This window comes from Chenopodium album, chromosome 8, assembly GCF_948465745.1.
Source record: "Chenopodium album chromosome 8, dcCheAlbu1.1, whole genome shotgun sequence".
Classification (NCBI taxonomy): domain Eukaryota; kingdom Viridiplantae; phylum Streptophyta; class Magnoliopsida; order Caryophyllales; family Amaranthaceae; genus Chenopodium; species Chenopodium album.
The window spans coordinates 63,790,341-63,812,066 of record NC_137841.1 but is presented as its reverse complement, the minus strand read 5'-3'; the positions used below and the strand labels follow the sequence as shown (position 1 = coordinate 63,812,066).

Here is a 21,726-nt window from a genome sequence, read left to right as displayed (position 1 = left end):
GGAAGAATGTAATGCTCTACTTGCAGCTCAAGAATGTAATGCTTTCGTGGCTTTTTTGCTTTTATTGTTTTCGTCGCTCCCTTTCGGCTGACACGGTACTCTTTGGAAGACGGAGACTCGGATTGGGCAAATGTCGGGCAAATGCTGACTCCGACGAGAACAGTCGTCCGACGTTTAGATGCACTGTAGGAGAGTCGTAGATGCACTTTAGGAGATTTGTCGAGGTGTCTAGTGGCCAAAGAAGTCGGTTGCCTGGAAGTTGAAGGAGGTTGCCTTTAGGAGATGTCCACGTACATCTTTAGGAGTATCAGGGTCTGTCCACGTACTGCTTTAACGTGGAAGACGGAGACTCTTTGGAAGACGGAGACTCGGATTGGGCAAATGTCGGGCAAATGCTGACTCCGACGAGAATAGTCGTCCGACGTTTGGATGCACTGTAGGAGAGTCGTAGATGCACTTTAGGAGATTTGTCGAGGTGTCTAGTTGTCCGACGTTTTCCCTCAATCACCCCTTCCGAAAACGTCGGACAACTGTTCTCGTCGGGCAAATATCAAACGGCGGTACGGTGAGCCCTTTTGGGTAAGCGCGGGTACTCGTTGAGCCCTTTTAGGTTCCGCTCACCAAGTACCGTCGTCAGACATTTGCCCGACAAGAACAGTCGTCCGACGTTTTCCCTGAAGCAGCCAGGTCTGGTGGTTGAGTTGATTGCATGACAGATGGTTCGCATGGAAATTGGAGGCATCAGCCCTACCAGAATCGTTCGCATGGAATTTTAGAGTATATGTTTAGTTAGTTATGATAGGATATATTTTGGGTAAAATATATTTTTTTACTAGATTATATGATATATCATAAGATATAGTTCGTTGGAGATTTGGGAAGATTGCCTTGTATTATAAATATTCATGTGAGTAGCTAATAATATTGTGAGCTTGATTTCTAGAAATTCTACAGGTTGAAAGCAACACAAGACGGTGTCGTACGGTTGCCTTGGTCGTTTGTTATGATCTCCACAGTGCCGTGCCGCCAAACAGCCACGCATGAGTAGGTGGTCCCCAAGTCTATTCCGACGGCCGGATGCTTTCCCTTTCCTTTCATGACTCTCTCACTCACTTCCTAATTATTTATTCAACTCAAGCTTTTTTCTTTTTTTATTTAAAAAAAAATGGATGAAGAAATGAGATGAAAATGAAAATTGAAGATGATTTTAAAGATTGATGATGAAGCAACCTTTCACTGCATCGAAAAAAAACACCCTTTCACCTTCAGTCCTATCACTCTGTCACAGTGTCACTTAATTCTTTAATTTTGTTTTTTCTTTGATTATTTCATTTTCCCTCTTTTTAACATGTACTGTAGTAGTGTACCGTTTTTTCTACATATAGCATTACTCCCTCTAATTTAAAATACAAGTAGTTGTTACATACTTACATCACTTAAATACTAGCGTTTTGAGCACACGATGCGTGCTTACATGTAAGTCAATTAAGCATCAAGAAACTCACTATTAGTTTCATGCTATGACATTGATTTTTTTAAGTACCTTAATTAATATTCAACAATTTTGACATTCGATCACAAATTAAATGAACTATTTAAAAAAATCTGTATTTTTATCTTGATCACAAAAAAATATTTTGTAACAAAAAAAAAAAAAAACTTGATCAATCATTAACAATAAGAAAATATTTTATTTTTAATGATGTTTTTAGCACTTTTAAACGTTTATTTTTTTTTTACAAAAAACATCTATTGTAATTTTTAAAAAAAGAAATTGGAATCTGTTGATCAATCTTTGGAAGATATTTTTAATTTTTGAAGTAAATTTTAAAGATAGCTCTATTTCTTTTTTTTTTGTCTTCATTTTTTATTTTACTTTGGAACTACAAATTATTTTCTCATCAAAAAACTTACAAATTATTTCTAACAACAAAATCATACAAGTTATTTAATGAAATTCAAGTATTATACTAAATTTATAATATCGGTCTCTTTTGCACCCTCCCGATACAGGTAAACACAGTCATAGAGTGAATACTAAACACCTCTATACGTAAAAGACTTGTAAGCTACAAGATCCGAGTCAAGTGTGTTATTAGCAATCTTGACTCCCCATTTAAATTTTTCTTGATTTTCCTCAAGTTTTGACATAGTTGCTCACCTCACTGAAAACACAGCTCTACAAACATTTGACAAGTAAAAAAAAAAAAAAAAAAAAAAATCAATATCTCATTATAAACACAAAAGTCCAACACTTCAACTAAAATATGCACAATATTACAGTCATAAACTTCTATTCCTAACCTACTTATTGCATTTAACTGAAACCATTTTACATATACTAGCTAACCTACAGCTGCATTCCAAAAGGTGATTGAGGTAGTAAAATTCAATGCTTACACTACATTTGCAAAAAAAAGGACAAATAAGGCAACACTAATGTTTATTTACTAATATCATTCACCAATAAACTCTAAGCAAGCAATTTGTACAAAATGTTGCTAATAAAAGAACATTCCTACTCACCATATTCTGATGCAAGGATCCCACCACTTCTAATTCTATCTTATTGTTGCCAGTTGCTAGTTGCTACTGCTCTAAGTTACGAGTTAAACAATTATAAATGCAAAAACTTAATACCTTTTCTTGATTTAAAGGCCAATAAAAAACTCTTGTGTACTGAGTTTTGAAGGCAAAGTATTTCCCTAACAGCAATGTCTTTAAGGAGGAATATGTTTGGAGTTAATTACAGAGAAGGTATTAAGATGGCTGATGGGAAGACTTAAAATGTATGACTGAGTGCTGTTTCTAAACAGAGAATGTTTGACTACTTTAGCTATAATAAAATACACTCAACAAGAGAACACTATGGCACTACCTGATATCATGTTTGGGTTTGTGGTTTAGGATATATAATAATAAGGGAAGTAGGCTAAGTTATGTTTTAACCCATGTTATTGCTAAGATTGATCTTATGTATTTTGGTATGTTTTAACAGAATTTTTTTCCTCAATAATGTTAATTAGATAAAAAATTACGGATATGCTTTGGTATTGAAACATTTTACCAAACTACCGTCCACGTAGGATCGGTAGTTTGGTTTAATTTTTTTTTTCATTTCTCGTTCATAGAATGCTATTTAAAATAGCGTTTTATCGAAATAAAACGCTATTTAAAATAGCGAAGTACAAAAATGTGACACAATTGAAAAATTGGGGAGTCGCTGTTTAAAATAGCGACTTATGGTAGGAAAACGCTATTTACAATAGCGTTGTTCCTTTTAATGATATACGAAGTAATTAAGAATATTGAAAAAAAAACACGTGACAAATCTCTTCCTCACTTCATTCGCACTCTTCCTCACTGCCTTCGCACTTCCCACTCTTCCTCACTCTGCCATCGCCGCCGCCCCTCCGTCAACGCCGCCCCTCCGTCGCCGCCGCCCCTGTGCTGCACTTCAGTCGAAAATCGTGGAGGTTAGTTCCCCTTGGAACCCTAATTTTCGTTTTTTTCCCAATTTTGTTGATTGTTGGTTGTTTAATTACTGGTTTGATTCCTACAAAGAAAGAAAAGTTATTCACAACTACAAAAAGGGCTAACGGGGTTTGATATTTCTTCTTAGATCAGTAATTGGTAATTTCTTCTTAGATCAGTAATTGGTAAAACATAATTCAAGCCAACTAAAGGTGGTTTATCTTGTGAGGCAAACATCGAACGAAGGAATCCGTCATTCCTCTTGGGGTAACACAAATTGATGATTTGCATTATAGGTTTAATTAATGTTTGTCTACCAAATGGTATGACTGTTAGCGTTGGGATTAGAAATCTGGTTAAATAGATAATTTCACTTGAAAAATTTGCATTATAGATTTTCTGAAACAACAAGGAATTTTGTTTGAAAGATTGTCGTTAATTAAATTTCTCACGGCTAACCATCCCTATAACATATGGAAAATCTGATCCATTGAGCCGGGCACAAGCACAAGTCTTTGGGTTAGTGCATATTAGTTAATCGAAACCATTCACTTTAATTTTTTGTTTGGAAACACAATCTCAAATAGATGCGTGCATGTAAGACTAGTAGATTATATATGAACAGTGATAAAGTATTTTTTATTTCTTATTAAGATACCACATCAAAACAAAAACAAAAACAAAAACAGACACCAAAATAAGATAATCTTGTGTAAGATACCTGGTAGCCATCTGTTTTTCAATGAGTCAATTTTATAATTGTAATTATTGATTGATAATCGAACAATCCACTTTAGTTTTTTGTTTGAAGTTTCAATATCAAATAGATGCATGCATGTAAGACTAGTGGATTATATATGAACAGTGATGAAGTATTTCTTTTTTTTAAAAAAATTGTAGTTGATTTGTCAAATATATGTAACATTTAATCAATAATAATTTATTAAACTAAATTAATTGTTGTACATTATTTCTTTTAAAAAAGATTGTAGTTGATTTGTCAAATATATGTAACATAAAATTTGTCTTATCGGCCTTATAAATAGAGAATGTAGTAACATATAAAATGTTGCATAAAACATCCCAAATACACATAAAATCACACATACAGAAGTATAAGAAAACATCTCAAGTACACGAAAAACGTCAACCATAGGGAGACTTTATTTATTTACATATTGTCAACACCAATGAATTGACGTTGGTCAGATACAAATTTATGAAAAGAAACTTTATACATCAAGTAGTGAGATGGCTTAAATTTATCAAACTTGATATTACAAAAAGTGTGAAACAGTTTAGAATAAAAAAAAAAAAAAAAAAAAAAAAAAAAAAAAAAAAAAAAAAAAAAAAAAAACAAAAAGTGTGAAACAGTTTCAAAAAAAAAATAAAAATTGCTCCACTTACAAACCATTACAAAGCAAAAACATGCTCTTAGAGGTGGGAAGGTACCATCTTCATAGAGTGACATGCTTCACTGCAAGTTATAGATTTCGTTTTTTTGATCTGGGACGGTGTATACAATGGCTTATCTAAAGCAACTGAAGCAGATTTCTCGCGGTCAAAACCCCTTGTACATATATAGCCTACACCAATCAACATGTTAATATATGCACTCAAGTGCTCAACCCATTAATCATAACCTTGTGGCTTTAAGATGAGAAAGGGGAAAAAACATGAAGAAATGCACCTTCATTTAAAAGTCTTTTCACCTCACTGGCGGATAAACCTGACAAGACAAAAATCGTTAAGTCACTTGAATTATTTCAAACAACAAATTTTACGTCCATACATAGTTGCACCACTTAGTCCTATACTATATTTTGAAATTTTTAGTAATAGGTAGTAAAAAATAATCATTTTCTTCTAAATCATGGATTAAACTATATTTATTTGTTACTAAACATGACTCCATTAAGAATATGAAAAACTATCCAAGGACAAAGAGCTCAGGTTCTTAGCGCTCTTGTAAACAAAAAACAAGCATTTGTAACCTGTAACTATTTTGGATAAGTTGCTTCCACAGTACAACGTCGTCTTATGTAGTTGTTGTAAAGTTTTGCAACGAACATCAATTGGCACTTGGCTGGTCTTCTGATTAGCAAAAACCTAGTGGAATCTTCCGGTTAGGTTAGAATTCTTTAAGCATTGATAGCATCCTGAAAAATACAATGGTGTACCTCATTTGTTTGAAAATAAGTTCCATTTAGTGGAAAGTTCCCCCTCAAAGCTGTCCTAAAGGGAATCTGTAGATTTTTATTTAAGTTTAGAAATGGACATCTTTTTACATATTTATTGCATATAAATCAAAAGATCTAGCTTGCATCTTTCTCACCATAACTATCCCAGGAACTGTCTCAGACCATTTTCTATTACATAGACCTGAAGGCGGTGTGATTTCCACCGATGGATCTCCTGAACAAATGGCATGCGATTAGTAAAAAAATAAATTAAAATAAATTATGTCTTAACATCGAACAAATGACTACCTGATTCCCATACCAGAAGAAGATATGGGGATGGATCATCACACATTCGGTCATCAAACTACACGAGCAATAAACAGTCATGACAGATTTAACTAAGCATAGATAAGTTTCAAATAGATACAGAATTAGCACAGTCACCGTTTCTAGAATCGGATGCCAATCTGGAAGCTCATAACTGCATTGGCAATTACACGAGTTAGTATAAATATCAACATTTAACAATCTTTTTCTAGTTTTTTATATTGGTGCTAAAATATTGACAAGACTTGTATAGAAGTTTTTACTTTCCATGGATCAACAACAAAGTATCGATATACTCATTAAGCAAAATGTCAGTAAAATGGTTGAAAACTAAACCATTTTTTCTTCTAAGACTCCATACCTATGTTTGGGACGCATTTTCACAACAAATATAAGATACACCAAAACAAGGGCTTCAAATTATGGACTCTTTCATGCTTATTTGGACTAAAATTATTGAGCATTGCTTCAAATATTTGAGTGTCAAGCTTAGACTTGACACTTGCAACAATGCCTAATATGAAATGCTGAGTATGAGTAATAAGGTTTACAAGCAACTCACACACAGTGTTGTGTCCTTGTCTGGCTTTTTTTAGGTTTCCATCCTATTGAAGAACAAACATGTGTGTTCTTTTCTTTGTGACTTCTCGGTTTCTGGTGTGATTCATCTTTTGCTGGTGTTTTTGGAGCTTCAATACCACCAAGAGTGAAATGTGTCTGATCCTTCTTTACTGGACCTTCTTGTCCTCTCAGTTTTGATTTCGATGATCCCCCTTTAGCTCTTGTCAACATTCTTTGAGTGATAAGCCGACCCATGCCATCAGAGTCTTCTATGTCAATATCAGCATAACTTTTGCACTCCTTTCTCATGGGACATTCGGCACAGCTAGGTTTCTTCTTTGTACAGAAGACCTGTAATTAAAAATAACAAGCCACTATTACTTGTCTATAAGAAAATAAGATTATAACTCTGAAAGTTAGATAATAAACTTACCTTCCCAAATGTAATCATCAGATAATGCAGCTCATACCTAAATACTCAAAAGAATTAACCATTGAAGATATATAACATTATTTAGGCAAATGAAACAAGTCTTTTCGCATTTAAATGATTATAGTTTAGATAACATTACAAGGTATTATGGTCAAGTTTGCTCGCTCAGCCGGGGCCAAAGATATTGATTAATCAAATCATGAAGTTTAGAGGACCTGCAGACATATTTTTTATGATCTTTATCACTGCAACCAAAAGTGATTCAACGAAATTATAAAGTGATAATTCTCAGTTTCTTACTCATACAAAACAGACATTAGAAGATTATCACTTGTGTGTTCTGGGATTGGAACCCACCCAAGACGCACTGTCACTCGAGCAACATTCACATCAACCTGTTCCGCAAAATTGATGTCAAATTCCATTGTCAAAGACTATAATCTTCAAATTATAAAATAATCAGACTTCATGAAAAACCTTACAGGAAATGCTGGTTGTTTGAGGGTCAAAAGTTGGACACAACCTACACTCTTTAGCCCTAATCCATATATGCTTAGAAGAAATTCCCTAAAAGAAGATGTTGGTGAATAAAAAGCAGTACAAAATAAAATAGATGATTTCTGAGAGTTCAGTGAGGTTATTCAACAGTAAATGACTGTCAGGCTTACTTTGCTTTGAGCCGGGGAACATTTCGAACCCATTCAAGGTCCAAATTCCCGTGATCCTTCATAAGTCGGTCTAGGAATTCCTGCAAATGTAATACCCTCTGTTCAATAATATTTACTAATTCACAGAATCTTAGAAACAGGAAAATATATTCACACTTTAAAATAAACTCAGGTTTAAATATAATTTTCAAGAAACTCCGGTTTAACAAATCTTATATCAAAACCTTTTCTTTTTAGAATAGTACCAATTGTACCAACAACATACTTAGATGCGGTGAGCTAGCTTAATGTTCATGCCTCTTAATAAAATGGCATCCGAGATGTCCTCAACTTTAGCTCGCCTAACAGCATTCCAATCCACATAATCAACCGTATTAATGGTTCGTTTTATATCCACACTGCCATATTGCATCCTCAAGGTGTTCCAAAGTTTCCTCTTCCCTGAAACTTTTCCTTTTATCGAGTTTTTCACTTTCTTCTCATCCAAACTTTCCTTATTGTCAGCACTCAATTTCATTCCGTTCCCTTTTTTATCCTTATTATTATGGCAAACACGACCACCTTTAATTCTTTGATCTCTCAACATTCGATGATGCCGGCCATAAGCAACGCAATCACGGTCCTGGGGAAAGATCACGCCAAGTTCCATAAAAGCAGAACTGCACCGAGAATTGAAAAGTTATTTCCGCAACCTGCTGTTTTTACAATAGTTTCCCGAAAGAGTGCTTAAACATATGAGAATATGTACCTTGAAAAGTTGTCGCCCACCCTCTGAGTCAATAAAGCACCAATAACTGAGTCCAACACCGAGCCTTTCCATGGAGAATAATCTCTTTTACCTATGCAGAGATTCAAGATTAGCAAGATTATATCATTTCACTGAGCCTTTCCATGGAGAATAATCTCTTTTACCTATGCAGAGATTCAAGATTAGCTACTTTACAGTAAATATAACAAGCTACTTAGGTGAAAGTAAGCAAGATTATATTAATTTGGAGGAAACAAAAGATAATATAGTTTTCGAGAAAATTTCCTTTTAGTGAATGTCTCTTTGGCTCAGGTTTTGGTGTTAACATATATGCAGTTTAAGTAAAATGGAGAATTTAAGTGATATATCTTGATTAGTTCAGTAGTTAAGTAACAAACTTCTCCTGCTAATAACAATTTTTTGAAATCAACATCTTATCAATCAATCACCAAAAACATGCTAAGCTGATTGCTCACCCTGAATGGTACCCACTTTGGATATGAATGATTTCACCTTTCTGTGGAAGATTAATGAATTATCTTCCACTGAGACGGTCTCGTCTTTTTCAAAGACTGTGTCACAACTCTCAGCGATAGCTTTCTTCATCAAAGCTTGCCATACTTTATTTGCATCCTTTGTTTTTTTCAATGATAGCTGGTTTTTCGAGTTTAGGGAGACTCTTTTGGTATGCAACTTCAGCACACGGCCTATTCGTGTACGACTTACCATTTTATCTTTATCTTTTTCAATATCTATCAACACTTGCTCCATAATTGAACGAGTTAAATAATGCGAATGAGCAAACAATTCTGAGACTTCTTCCATTTTATTTTTCTGAATTTTCATGGTAGGCTTCGCACGCTTTCTCCTTGTTGGAGAGGGGGTTGGTGGTCCCACCACAAAAGCGTCTTTCCTGTTTTCTTTCTCAGACACCATTATTTCTTCTCCGTCATCACTTGAGACATGCTCACTAGCTGAGCCAACATTTGGCTGTAGCAACGTTAAACATTTTTGGAGTATCTCTGGTTCATCTTACTCCTTATTCTTTAAGTACCCTGAGAACAAATTATTTTGATTCAATGCATATCAATTTTCGATTGGACTATGTTTAAATGCTTAAGTAAAAGTGTAAAACCATCAAGTATCACTTAATCAATTAGGGATGGAACATGCTAGTTCATACTAGTAAAACCTTATAGGCAAGTCTTAACTCTTAAGTAGGTACGTACAGTTTTGGTCACGTACTCCATTTTAACTTTCATGCTTCATCCATTTATAGTTGTTCAACTTTGACTTAATTTTTTCTTGTCACATGATTTGTAGTGTTTGGTCTCAAAATGTTATCAAATTGTAAGTTAGTTGTAACGAAACAGAAATGAATATAAAATTTGCATCCAAGGTTAGAGGTCACATACAAATCTCAAGAGGTGGTTCAGGGATTTCTTCCTTTTGTTTCTCCAAGTCATCAATAGGGACAGTAATTCTTGCATTAAGATTTGAATCCTGCTGTGTACTTTCAGAAAACCCCATTTCATCACCAACTCGGCTTCTTTTTCCGAGAAAAGATGTGTCATCAAAATCCAGGCGTCTTTTGCAGTGAAAAGGCTTAGTACGTGCTTTTCGTGGCACAGCAAAAGGAGAAGACACAGATAATTTTGAGCAGCTAATCATACTTTCTTCTTTGATAAAGTCCATAACTTCCTGCACATAAAAATCCATCAACATTTCTTGGTTAAAAAATTACAATTCGAAAATTTAGTTTCATACTGATTACTACTATCTTCTTAGTTAGTTTCATATTGATTACTCCTATCTTCTTACACTGCAATGATAATTTGAAGCAATGTCTTCAAACAGAATCAGATACTGACTAAGATAGACCATTTATTTCCCGTCAAAAACAAAGATAGACCATTTAAAATTATTTTAAATTTTTTGTATGTGTAATAGGCTCAATCCTTTAATAGAGATTTTAAACAAAAGGAAAGAGTTTGAGTATATTTGACTTATAATAGAAATTACTGAACAATAATCAACAATTAAATTTTAAAATATAATTAGTATAAAAAAATATTATTTTAATATTTGAAGTTATTTGATAGACAATTTTTTATCTTAGAATTTTTTTATAAGATAACATTTTAATATGTCAAGTAAAATAAGTCACGTCAATTTAATTTTTAATTGAAAGTTTTCAAATGTAGTGCTTATTTAACTTGTTCAATATATACGACAAATTGCATGAATCAATGATTTAAGATATTTTTTAAAATAAAGTGAGAATTAATAAATAATACTTCCCCGTTTCTTAAAAATTGTGTGCAATCCTCGATTTCTTACACGTTTGTCAATGCACAATTTCTAAGAGTCTGTTTGGTAGAGGGGAAATGGCGGGAAAGGAAGTGGAAGAAAATATAACACTTTCCGTCATTCCTAATTTATTAATGTCTAAGAAAATAAGCTAGATTTCTTTCACTTCATTTATTTGAACCAAACATTGGAAAATAAGCTTGTTTTCTCTTCCTTTCCTTTCCCTTCCTTTCTCTTCTTTTCCTTTCTCTTCTCTTCCTTTACTAATATTCAACCAAACAGGTTGTAAGTCAAATATCTTTAATTGTACATGAGTAAAATTATAAAAATTGAAATTTAATAAACTAGTTGTTAATACGATTTTAACAAGACTCCACCTGACTATTCTGATATTTATTTTGACTACTAATGAATAGTGTTGATTTCCCTTATGGCCTTAGGGCATGAATTTAATTAGTGGAACCGAGGGAGTATATAATTTTTTTTATTATGATCACGTAAATGTATAGTGAAGTAAATTTACCAACACCCTTTTTTTTTTTATGAAACCTAAAAAAATAAAAATTGTTTGCATGCATTAGGCTCTGTCATCTAAATCGATCAAAAGCACTACAAATTGAATACTGTACATGAAAATTAACATGACAAACTGTGAATTGAGAACCAAGCAAGTAGTTACACATGCAAGCTATTTGAAAACCCCAGCAAAACAAAAGCATATGAAAATAAACTTTAAATTGAAGGAAATTCAAAGATGAATTGAGAAAACTTACATAAAAGCAATTGAAAAGAGTGAAACGAGAAATGACGAACAATGATCAGAGCAAATAAAAAATAAGTGAAAGAAATTAGAGCAAGTTTGAGGGCATTTGAGCTGGGAAAGAAAGCACCAGAGTACAGTGTAATCTAAGGATTCTAAGGTGAAATAAGGTCAAAGTAAGCGGCATATAAATGTCAGGTTATTCAAGCGGTAGCACTGTAGTCCTCCGCGGTTATCATTTGTTGTTCCCACAAGTTAATTGTCCGATCAAATGTTCGGTTTTAAATAATATTAGTCTAATTTACACGCCATGCGATGTTTTTTAAACTTAATACTCAATTTTAATAAAATAGTTAAAATATGAATTTTAATCTTGATGATGGATTTTACTATTGTATAAAAAAATATAAATGAATGTGTTAGTATAAAAAAATATAAATAAATAATAATCTAATATGAACCAAGAAATTGATAAGGATTTTACAAAAGTCAATAAAAATAGATTAAAGTGAAATTTTCTAACACACACAAGCATGCAAAATTATAATATCGGTAAACAATGTTTGAAAAGTGAAAAAATCATAAAAGAAAATTGTTGCAAACACAATCAACAACATTAGAATTAGAGAACAAAAGAAGAGAAAAAGAATTGTTATTAGTACGTAGAATAAAAGAAAGCAATGTGAATTATGTGAGTATTTATACCCACCAAGGAAGTGGATTTTTTTTAATGTGAATATTTTTTTTATCAATTATCATAGTAATTGATTGACTAATGAATGAGGAAGTTAATGATAATAGAGAATTAATCATGTTACTGACATGCTGTATTAAAGGAATTTATTGATTGATTGAAAGATTGATTTGTTGATTTAGGAGGCACATCTGGCACATTAGCAACCACAGTAGGTTTGGGGCAAAAACTAGGCGGAACACTGAGTGTATTGCTAACACCCTGATGGGAAAATCAAACCAAGAAATAGAGGAAATAATGTCCTCAAGCACAGAATCAAAATCAATCCGACTCGAAGAGCAAAGCAATTCTTCAATTTTATATATTAATTAAATGAAGAGTAGGTAGGATTATTTATATTTATATATTCATATAATTGTATTTTAATTTTGAGACAAAGATCAGATACGTATCCAATGACTTGAATGAAGAGAGCACCTCACCTTTCCTACAAAAACATGAATGGAGTGTAACAAAACTCATATTACTTAATGAATTGAAATATCATTCATTCTCAAAAAGAAATATATTCATCTTTTCGACTAAAATATTCATTCTGTCATATCAAATGTTCACTTGTATATATATATCCTCTAAGCATGCTGTACATACAAGCATTATATTGAATCTAAGATGATTTTAATGCCTTTACATCTAGCATTTCGATTCAAAATGTTTTTCCATATATTGTATAAAAAAATTACATAACATTTTTGTTTAATCTCATATTCCAAAAAATTACATAACATTTTTGTTTAATCTCATATTACATTTTCTAAGTTCAACCTCCTCCTCCTCCTCCTCCTCCTCCTTCTTCTTTACACGGATTGAATGAAGAGAGCACCTCACCTTTACATCAAGCATTTTTGTGATTTCATATTTGTTAGACCGAGTTGTTCAATCATTTGATTAGCTTCAAAGCATTTTTGGGATCTAATATTCATGGAATATACGAATAAAATTATCAATGTTCCTCTATAAAAAGAGGACAGTGGTCACTAAAATATACTAAATTAGTCTTTAAACTACCTTTAAACCAGAACAATAACAATAATATTGGTAATAACAATAATAATAATAACCAAATGGCTCTGAAACAGAAGAACCAATTGGTTCTAAAACTATAAAAGTTTTTTTTTTAAAAAAACCCACAGAACCAATTGGTTCTAAAACTATACAAGTTTTTTAAAAAAAACCCACAGAACCAATTGGTTCTAAAACTATACAAGTTCTTAAAAAAGACCCCAGCTCACCAGGGGGGTGAGTACACCCTAGGCGGATTTCGTGGACGATTGCTTCTCCGAGCATCCTCCACATTTCCATAAAACCGACGTTGACGACGACGAGGAGGAGGAGGAGAATGAGGAGCATCATCGCCATCACTATCATCGACTTCATTAATACACACTTTTTTATTCCACAATATAAGCTCCTTCTCATACGACTTGCAATAATTGTGCCCGTTAGAGCCACGATTATCAACAAATCGTATATGATGATCAAATATGGTGAGCTTTTCACGATCCATGACTTGGTCGAGTTCGAAACATCCCAATTGTTTTGTAACAAGATGTGGTTTTTGATGAACCACATAGTTGTTACAAAAAATCGGGCCAAGTCTTGTTACGAACTGTTGATCTTTTTTCAGCTCATTAGGAAGCACCCAATTCGTATAGGGTGTCCAGCAAATTTCCTATCATGAAAACATCAAATATATATCATCAGGGGACAGAACATCCTATAGTAAATATTTAGGTGAAAAATGAAAAGAGAAAAAGAATTGAAAGAAAAGAGATTAAAAGCATATCATATTATCATGCTCTGTAACAAAAGAATCAGAGTTTTCCCAGCTATAGTTCCCAGCTATAGTTCTGTATTCTCAAAAACATGATGTTTATTATCAGAAGCTTGATTAACTACTCAACTAACACCTTTTTTAAAATCGTTGTCTCATTAAACATCATCATTCCATCTCATTACACCACTTCTAAATTTTGTGACATTAGTCGGGTAGACTTATGGTAGAAATTTGAGTTTCAGTGTAGATTACAAATGTTGCCTTCGAGTACTAGCACAAGTGAATTGTATAATTGAAATTGACATGCTTTATCCTTTCAAGTTTTACAAGTCGGTGATAAGTCCTAGCATTGGTGATAAGTCGGTGATATGTCAATTCTAAAACAGATAGAATAATCACCCTTAATATGATTTGATATGTTTGGTTGAAAAAATATGAACATCCAATTGATTAAGCTTGCTTTTGATACCAATCTGCATGCATTCAAAATGGGTATATTTGACTGAAGATAAAAATAAAAATATAAAATTCAGATTTGTCAAAGTATATGAAATCATAAGATAGTATTCTTACAAAGTAACCTGTATTCTTTTTTTTCCTTCTAGCATATTATACTAGGATAATATTTTTGCAATGTTTAGATAACTTTTACTATTGTTATATATAGTAAGAATACTCATAAGCATGGCCAATACTATATAGATTTCCAGTACAAATCTGTGTCGGGTGATAATATCTAATGAATTATTATTTTACAAAAGAATGGTAATTTTAATTTTTTTTCCCCACTTTCCTTTTCAGAATTCTTCCAAGGGTGAAATATCGAATAAGAATAAGAATAAGAAGAAGTATGTGGATTAGTGGTTTACAAATTTTTTTAAAAATTTTTGCCCCTTATTTTAAATGCCCATGATGCATATTATACCGTCCATATTTGCTATATGGGAAGGTGATTATACCGTCCATATTTGCTATATGGTTATTTGTTATTTGAGCTCGCTCATTTGTTGATTATTTACTGTTTCTATATTGACTGAAATTTGTTGCGTTTTTGTTTGAAATTCTTAATTGATGTTGTTGTAAGGTTATAGTTCCATATACAAGTTATAGTGTCTCATACCCTCATATACAAGGATATCTTATAAAGTTGTTTATTCTTTGAATGGTACTATGTAGGATTCTCGTGTACCAAACTACCAACTACATGTACCCACTACATATACTATTTGTATTACCTTCACAATAACAATATATATGAATTATTTTCCATATAAAGTATACGTGTCGTGTATGAAAGATAGCAAGCACTACTTAATATTATTTTTGGTAAAAATTAAAAGTTTGATACTATTTCTTTTAGCATGAGAAGAATTTATCTTCAGAGGTTAATGTACGGGAAGGACAAATGACATGTTTTTATTGTTGGTCTGATTGATGAAATGTGCTTATTTGTTGAAATAATTGACTTTAGAATGTTTAGATAATTATCTGGTAGTTAGTATGAATGTGAAATTTGTGCTTGTACTTAGCATTACATTGTTTGAACACAATGAATTCAGTCTTCTTAGGTTGAGAAATAATGAAGTTGATTTGAGAGAGAATGAGTAGGAGGGGATGAAAGGAAGAGTGGAGAAACACATGATTTTGTTTATTCTTAGAGAAAATAATGGATTAGGATTATAGCTTCCAGAAGTAATTAGAAAGGAATGAAGTCAGTTAGATATAAACAAAGATGATGGATAGTAAAGAATATTTTGGATAATTTATGTTATTTTTCTTATGACAGAGTGAACTACATCAAACTTTCAACTTCATAGGATATCAAAATTATGTTACCCTTTTACGTATTTTACTTAGATTTTAAATGCCTAAATGTTCCTTTTATGCTATTTTTATATTATAATTTGGGTGATAAGTGGTAATGGACTAACTAAACAAACTAATTTGTCTCTGTCTGGGTTATACCAAATGACAATGCAGTGAGCACAAAACAAAGTGGTCCATGCACCGGAAATGGGTAATGGAATCTAATTGTGCCAGACTTCAAGAAGTCATACTTTGGTGGCAATTACTGTAACACTGTAAAAATAGGTACAAGGCTAGCTCTACTATTAGGGTTGCTGACAAAGTGGGCTACATTGAGTACTACAAGCAAGCAGGGGAAAGTTACAAGGAAGAACTATGACAAGAGTAGCAGTGACAAGTGGATATGAACTATGATAAGGGTTACATTCGTTACAACAACAACTAGCTAGGGTGGTGGCAAGGAGTATCTTTACTAGAGATCTCGGGGTCTTGCATTGATATGAAGTTCAACCAATGATGATGTTATTTAGTTTGATCTACTTCTTGTAGCTATGGTTTGTTTTAAACACTGAATAAACATTGGTGGTTTAAACTTTGCAAAAATAGAATGTTTTGTGTGACCTTGTGTCATTGTTAGGTCGTAGACTCTTTGAAGCTCATGGTATATGGAGAGGGATGTATAGAATAATTGAGATTGTGATAAATGGATTTGGTTTTTCACAATATTGGTTTGCTACTCCTATTCTACAACATGTTGCAAGTATATATTGTTATTGTCGTAATGTCATATATCACTTGGTATTTATATATAAAGGTATGATTTTTAATGGAAAAGGACGGAGTCAAGCACAAACATAAGCAAGCTTAATTAAGATAATATGAAATTTTATCCTAACAACCACTTCAAATGTATTGTAAACATGATAATTAAGCAAATAAAACATCACCGGGCAAAGCCGGGTAAAAAACTAGTTAGTACCTGATCTTCAAGATTGTTGAAAACAGGGTCCATCTTCTTGAGGTAACCCCCCCGTTGATCTTTGCCAAGGGTGGAGACTGCCAGCTTCTCTAGTATCCACCTCATTGGGAATGGGTGTTGAGCTAATTGCCCCGCCTCCATCTCTTCCCTCACAGATGTGAGGCCTATAGAATCCCACAACTTCGGGATTCGTACAAAGAAGAAACACTGTACAGTGACAATCACATTACTTTTTAAATAATATATTTCATAAAATAAAGATTGATTAAAAAAAAAGAAGCTTACTAGTATTAGCCAACCACAACCATTTATTTTTATATCTGTTTTCTCGGAAGTATTCTCCACAAATAACTTCTCCAAATGATGTTGGAGGAAGGCAAGCATGCCGGCCCCCCATGCATAAGTCCCACATGTCCCATCTGGATCGCTGAGGACCTCGAAAAATGCAGGATAAAAGTGATTCCCATGGTGAGACGATATTATAGCGCATTGCACTATTAACATCAATAGTGCTGCCTTGCGCTTGTCTTCATCCAAACTTGTGTCGCCGATAATCTCCTGGAGGTGGTCAAAATCGTTGATAGCCTCACCAAAAATAGCATGGCATTTCTTGTCGCTGTAATCTTTGAGAAGGACGGGAGTCCCATCAATCTTGATCCTAGCTAGGATAAACACATCTTCAAGTGTTATTCCTAGAACATTCCCTCGAATGTTGAACGTGTTGGAAATGGGATTGTATTATTTCACCAGCTTTGACAAAAGTGGTGTTGGAATCGTGGATTTGGGTAGGGTTAATAGGTTGTACAAACCTCCTTTTGACAAGCAATCCTCGAGAAACGGCTGAGAAGTTTCACGTAATAGATTTTCCGTATCACTAAGGGTAGTGAGCTTACCGACGAATTTATAGTTGTGCTCCATTCCCTGGTAAATGACAAACACATACAAAGCCCATTAGGCCAAATAAAAATCTTCAGTATATGATTTAACATAGTAAACTAAAAAGAAGCATAACAGCAGTGAATAAATCTGTATGCATGAACTGCATCAATAATGAACTTGCATCAATAACCGAGAAGTTGGAATTTGTAAATTTTAAAGGTGTCATCTTTATGATGTATTTGGTTAATGAATGTCAAAGTTGAATTTCTTTATGTTCAAAGACTAGAAATCTTATGTGGAGGAAATTGAGAACAAGGGACAAATTGTTTGATTTTGGAGTTGTGGAATCTGCAGATTGCCCTCTTTGTGGTTTGGAGGATGAATCTATGGATCATTTGTTTTTTTGCTTGTCCTTATAGTCAGAAGTGTTGTGCTATAACTGCAGCTTCTACTACTGTGCCTATTGATCTGTCTAATCTGGATGCTTGTCTTTCTAGCTTGAATGCAGTAAGGGGGAGATTTAAAGCGATAATCGGAAATCATATTTTAGTACAATAGTAAAGATGGCCACTACTATTTACAAGTGTAGGTTAACTTCATTTTTTGTATTTGAATCTAAAACTTTTTTTGTTAAATCTTAATCAATTACACTAACTCCCTTGAATCTAGGTGAAGGCTGCAGGACTTGGAAATCAACCCATATATAAGGTAATTCCAAAGCTGTTTTCAAAATTTAACAAAACTCAACTACAAGTACCTACAAACATAAAGTTTTTTTCAAAATTTAACAAAACTCAACTACAACTACAAGTACCTACAAAGCAAATGCGATCAACTTAATTTGGGTAAGACATAACTCGGCCAAGACAACTCCCTAACCACAAGGACATAACCTAAGCTCGTCTTCAAACGAGTAGAACTCGCAACTTTTGATGTTATTTCTCTGTCACATAACATTTAATAAGATATAACATTAAAAAAAGGGAAAAATAAACAAATATCATTCCAAAACAGATGAGCATTTCTGATACTGATATATGTGTGTTGTGCAGGACTGAAAGTGAGTCTTTGACTCATTTGTTCTTTGGTTGTTCTGTTATCAAGCTAATCTGGGACAAGATCAGAAGCTGGTTGCCTAGCTGCTTCTGTAATACCTATGTTCACAGCTTTAGGAAGGTGCAAAGGAGTTCTAAAACTAAATTTCAGAAAGCTTTCTGTTATGCTGTCATCAATGCTGCAATGTACTTAATTTGGAGAGCTAGGAATTGCTTATTATGGGACATTATTAACTTTGCTCAAGTTTAAGCCAAATTGTCATACATATGTGAGAAAATTCAAGCATGTTTTGACAACAATAAACAAGAAAGATAGAGCAAAATTAGTCAATCTTAAAGCAAGATAGAACAATAAACATGCCTGAACTTGAATTTTCAATCTTAGTTGAGCTGCTTTGAAATTTTGTAGAACTAATCACTGTTACAGAATAGGTCAAGTTTAAGCATGAATTCATGCTTGTTTGTGTGTTCAAGCATGAATCTTTCATCAATTTCAAGCTTAATTCCAAGTTAAGACAAGAGAAAATGGGTGGTTCAAGCCCAAGAGAACATAATCAAGGCTTCATAATTTTTAGGTGCAATTTTTTTTACTAGTCTATTTTTTTTTTACTACTATAAACTGAACAATACAACCAACAACAATCCAACCCAATAACAAGAATCTAACAAACTGGTCTTTCCGCTTCAATTTCAGCTTGAATAAATAACACATTGAAAGTAGGAAGGAATTTCAGCAATTACTGCAATCATTGTAATTGTAATTGTCATATTTGTGCTCATTTGTTCATAATCACTGTTGAATAAATAAAAAATTGAAAGTTTGATTTCGCATTTTAACAAATTTAAAGTTTGAATAAATAACAAATTGAAAGGTTGAATAAATATTATAACTCAGAAATAAATAAATTACCTTGAAAAAGTTACAAAAGCGGAGTTGAGTGGTGTGAGTTGAGCGGCGTGAGTTGAGCGATGGCCGGCGAATCGGGGGTGTGTTTTGAGGGTGTTGATTGAGAATCGGCGTGAGTAGTGGAGTTGATTGAGGGTGTTGATTGAGAATCGGCGTGAGTAGTGGAGTTGACTGAGGGTGTTGATTGAGAATCAGCGTGAGTAGTGGAGTTGAGAATTGAAATGTTTGAAAATTGTTAGAAAATTGAATTATTTTAAAAATTGTTAGAAAATTGAATTATTTTGAAAACTAGATAATACCCGAGAAAATGCTCGACTTTTAAATAAAATACGAAATACCGTAAATAAAGTCAAAACTTATTTTTTTAAATGTGATTATTTCATAATAATGTTTCATTTGTGATAATAAATAGAATTATATATGTATATCAATTAATAAATGTTTAAATTTTTATCCAAAGTACAATTATTAACCTAATTAAATGTTTCTTAAAATTTTTATGCAATAATAAATATAAATAATATAATAATAATAATAATAAATATATAATTAATAGGGTGGGAATGGGAGGGAAATTTGGGAGGGAAAATATGAAGGGGTGGGGATTGCTTTAGTATAGGTTATTAGATTATTAGATTGTATGACGAGAATTGAATTATCTTTTGACGAGACAGAATATTATTATGCATTTATGCTAAACCGTTAATTACATGCGGAAGGGCCAAATTGGGTACTTTTTCTAGAGCTGATCAAACTTGGTCCGGCCCGAACCAAATTTTGGGCAGACTTTGGGAATGAAATTTCATGTAATTTAGTTAATTTTCTGGGCCCGGCCCGAAAAAACCCGCTCAAATATTTTAGGACTCTAGACAACCTCAAGCCCGGCCCGCCCCGAATATAGGGTCTTATTTTTTTGTGTCAAGACTGGCCCGACCCGACCCATGGCCTCAAAGGCTGTGGGCAGATCCAGGTTTCGGAATGTGGATCATCTCCTTGGTGAACCAGTCAAGGTAGTACTGGGTAGATTCTCCGGGCTTTAGGGTGGTCCTGTACAGATCGCTAGACTACTTCTCCAAGGTTCAGCTATTGGCAAACTGCTGGTAGAACTTGTTCACCAATCCGGAGAAATTGGCGATGGAACGAGGCTTCAAGTTACAATTCGCTGCTTCCATTTTGGGAAGAAATTCAAATTTAAATGTTCTATCTTATTATGTTCTACATTCTTTTACTGCTCGAAGTTGTACGATGGGACTACCAACCCGGTTGACCATGTAGCCCAATATAAGCAGAGGATGTGGCAGTTATCTATTCAACCTGTAATATAATTGGTATTTGTTTCAAATCTATGAAATTAAATGTGCAAAACAGACACCATCATGTGGAAGCTTCGATTAATAGAATTATACACACAGTAATATAAATGCTATTACAAGTCTACAAGTAGATATATAAATCCAAGTGAAACAGAAACTACAATACTAATCCTAGTATTGAATAAAGACCAAAGCTTGAATGAAGCTAAGACAATAAAATTGTGAAGGTAATGACAAACTATATATGGTATTGGCCGGGTTCCTAGCAACTTGGTTCTGTGCAGCCTCGCCAGCTTGGTTGCCCAATCCGAGTCTCCGTCTTCCAAAGAGTACCGTGTCGGCCGAAACAATAAAACAATAAAATGACGAAAACAATAAAAGTAAAAAAGCCACGAAAGCATTACATTCTTCAGCTGCCAGACAACCTCCTTCTTCAGAGCGTTACATACTTCCGTCAAGTGGCCATAGTCGTTGTGGTATAATAGAATATCACTTGATTATCTATTCCATGGCCAGCACCATCTGCATTTTATCTCCAAAATAATTATAATAGAATTTCAAATGAAAAAACACACATGATTTGAAGTAGCGACATCAGTGGATGATTGGTCATGGAAAAAGGGCTAACTCCAAGAAGGCTACGTTGCTCTATCGGTACCTGCGTTACCCCACGGCAGTCACTTCTAGCGAATCTCTTAGCAACAAAATATGTGAGACCACAAATTTCAGATCCGCCACATATCACGTGGATCACCTTGACATTAGCTAGGGGAGGTGGTGGACCACCTGACT

At 33.5% G+C, this 21,726-nt stretch overlaps 1 protein-coding gene across 1 annotated transcript; it reads right to left on the bottom strand.

The window, feature by feature from the left end:
- Positions 1–14,204: 14,204 nt before the first annotated feature.
- LOC145556238 (uncharacterized) lies at positions 14,205–17,512 on the bottom strand. Its single transcript, XM_081617893.1, has 3 exons — positions 17,066–17,512; positions 16,781–16,987; positions 14,205–14,468 (listed from the first exon to the last, which is right to left on the bottom strand). Exons 1-3 carry the CDS (start codon positions 17,282–17,284, stop codon positions 14,397–14,399), a joined length of 498 nt encoding a protein of 165 aa, XP_081474019.1. The 5' UTR covers positions 17,285–17,512; the 3' UTR covers positions 14,205–14,396.
- Between the last annotated feature and the right edge of the window lie 4,214 nt (positions 17,513–21,726).

Bases quoted from the DNA above. Each gene is read 5' to 3' on its own strand.
- LOC145556238 (XM_081617893.1), bottom strand. From the start codon at position 17,284: ATGTTAATAGTGCAATGCGCTATAATATCGTCTCACCATGGGAATCAC. The intron at 16,988-17,065 runs GTAAGCTTCTTT...GTCACTGTACAG, and splicing joins GTTGTGGTTGGCTAATACTA to TGTTTCTTCTTTGTACGAAT. The intron at 14,469-16,780 runs GTACTAACTAGT...GAATGCATGCAG, and splicing joins TCAACAATCTTGAAGATCAG to ATTGGTATCAAAAGCAAGCT.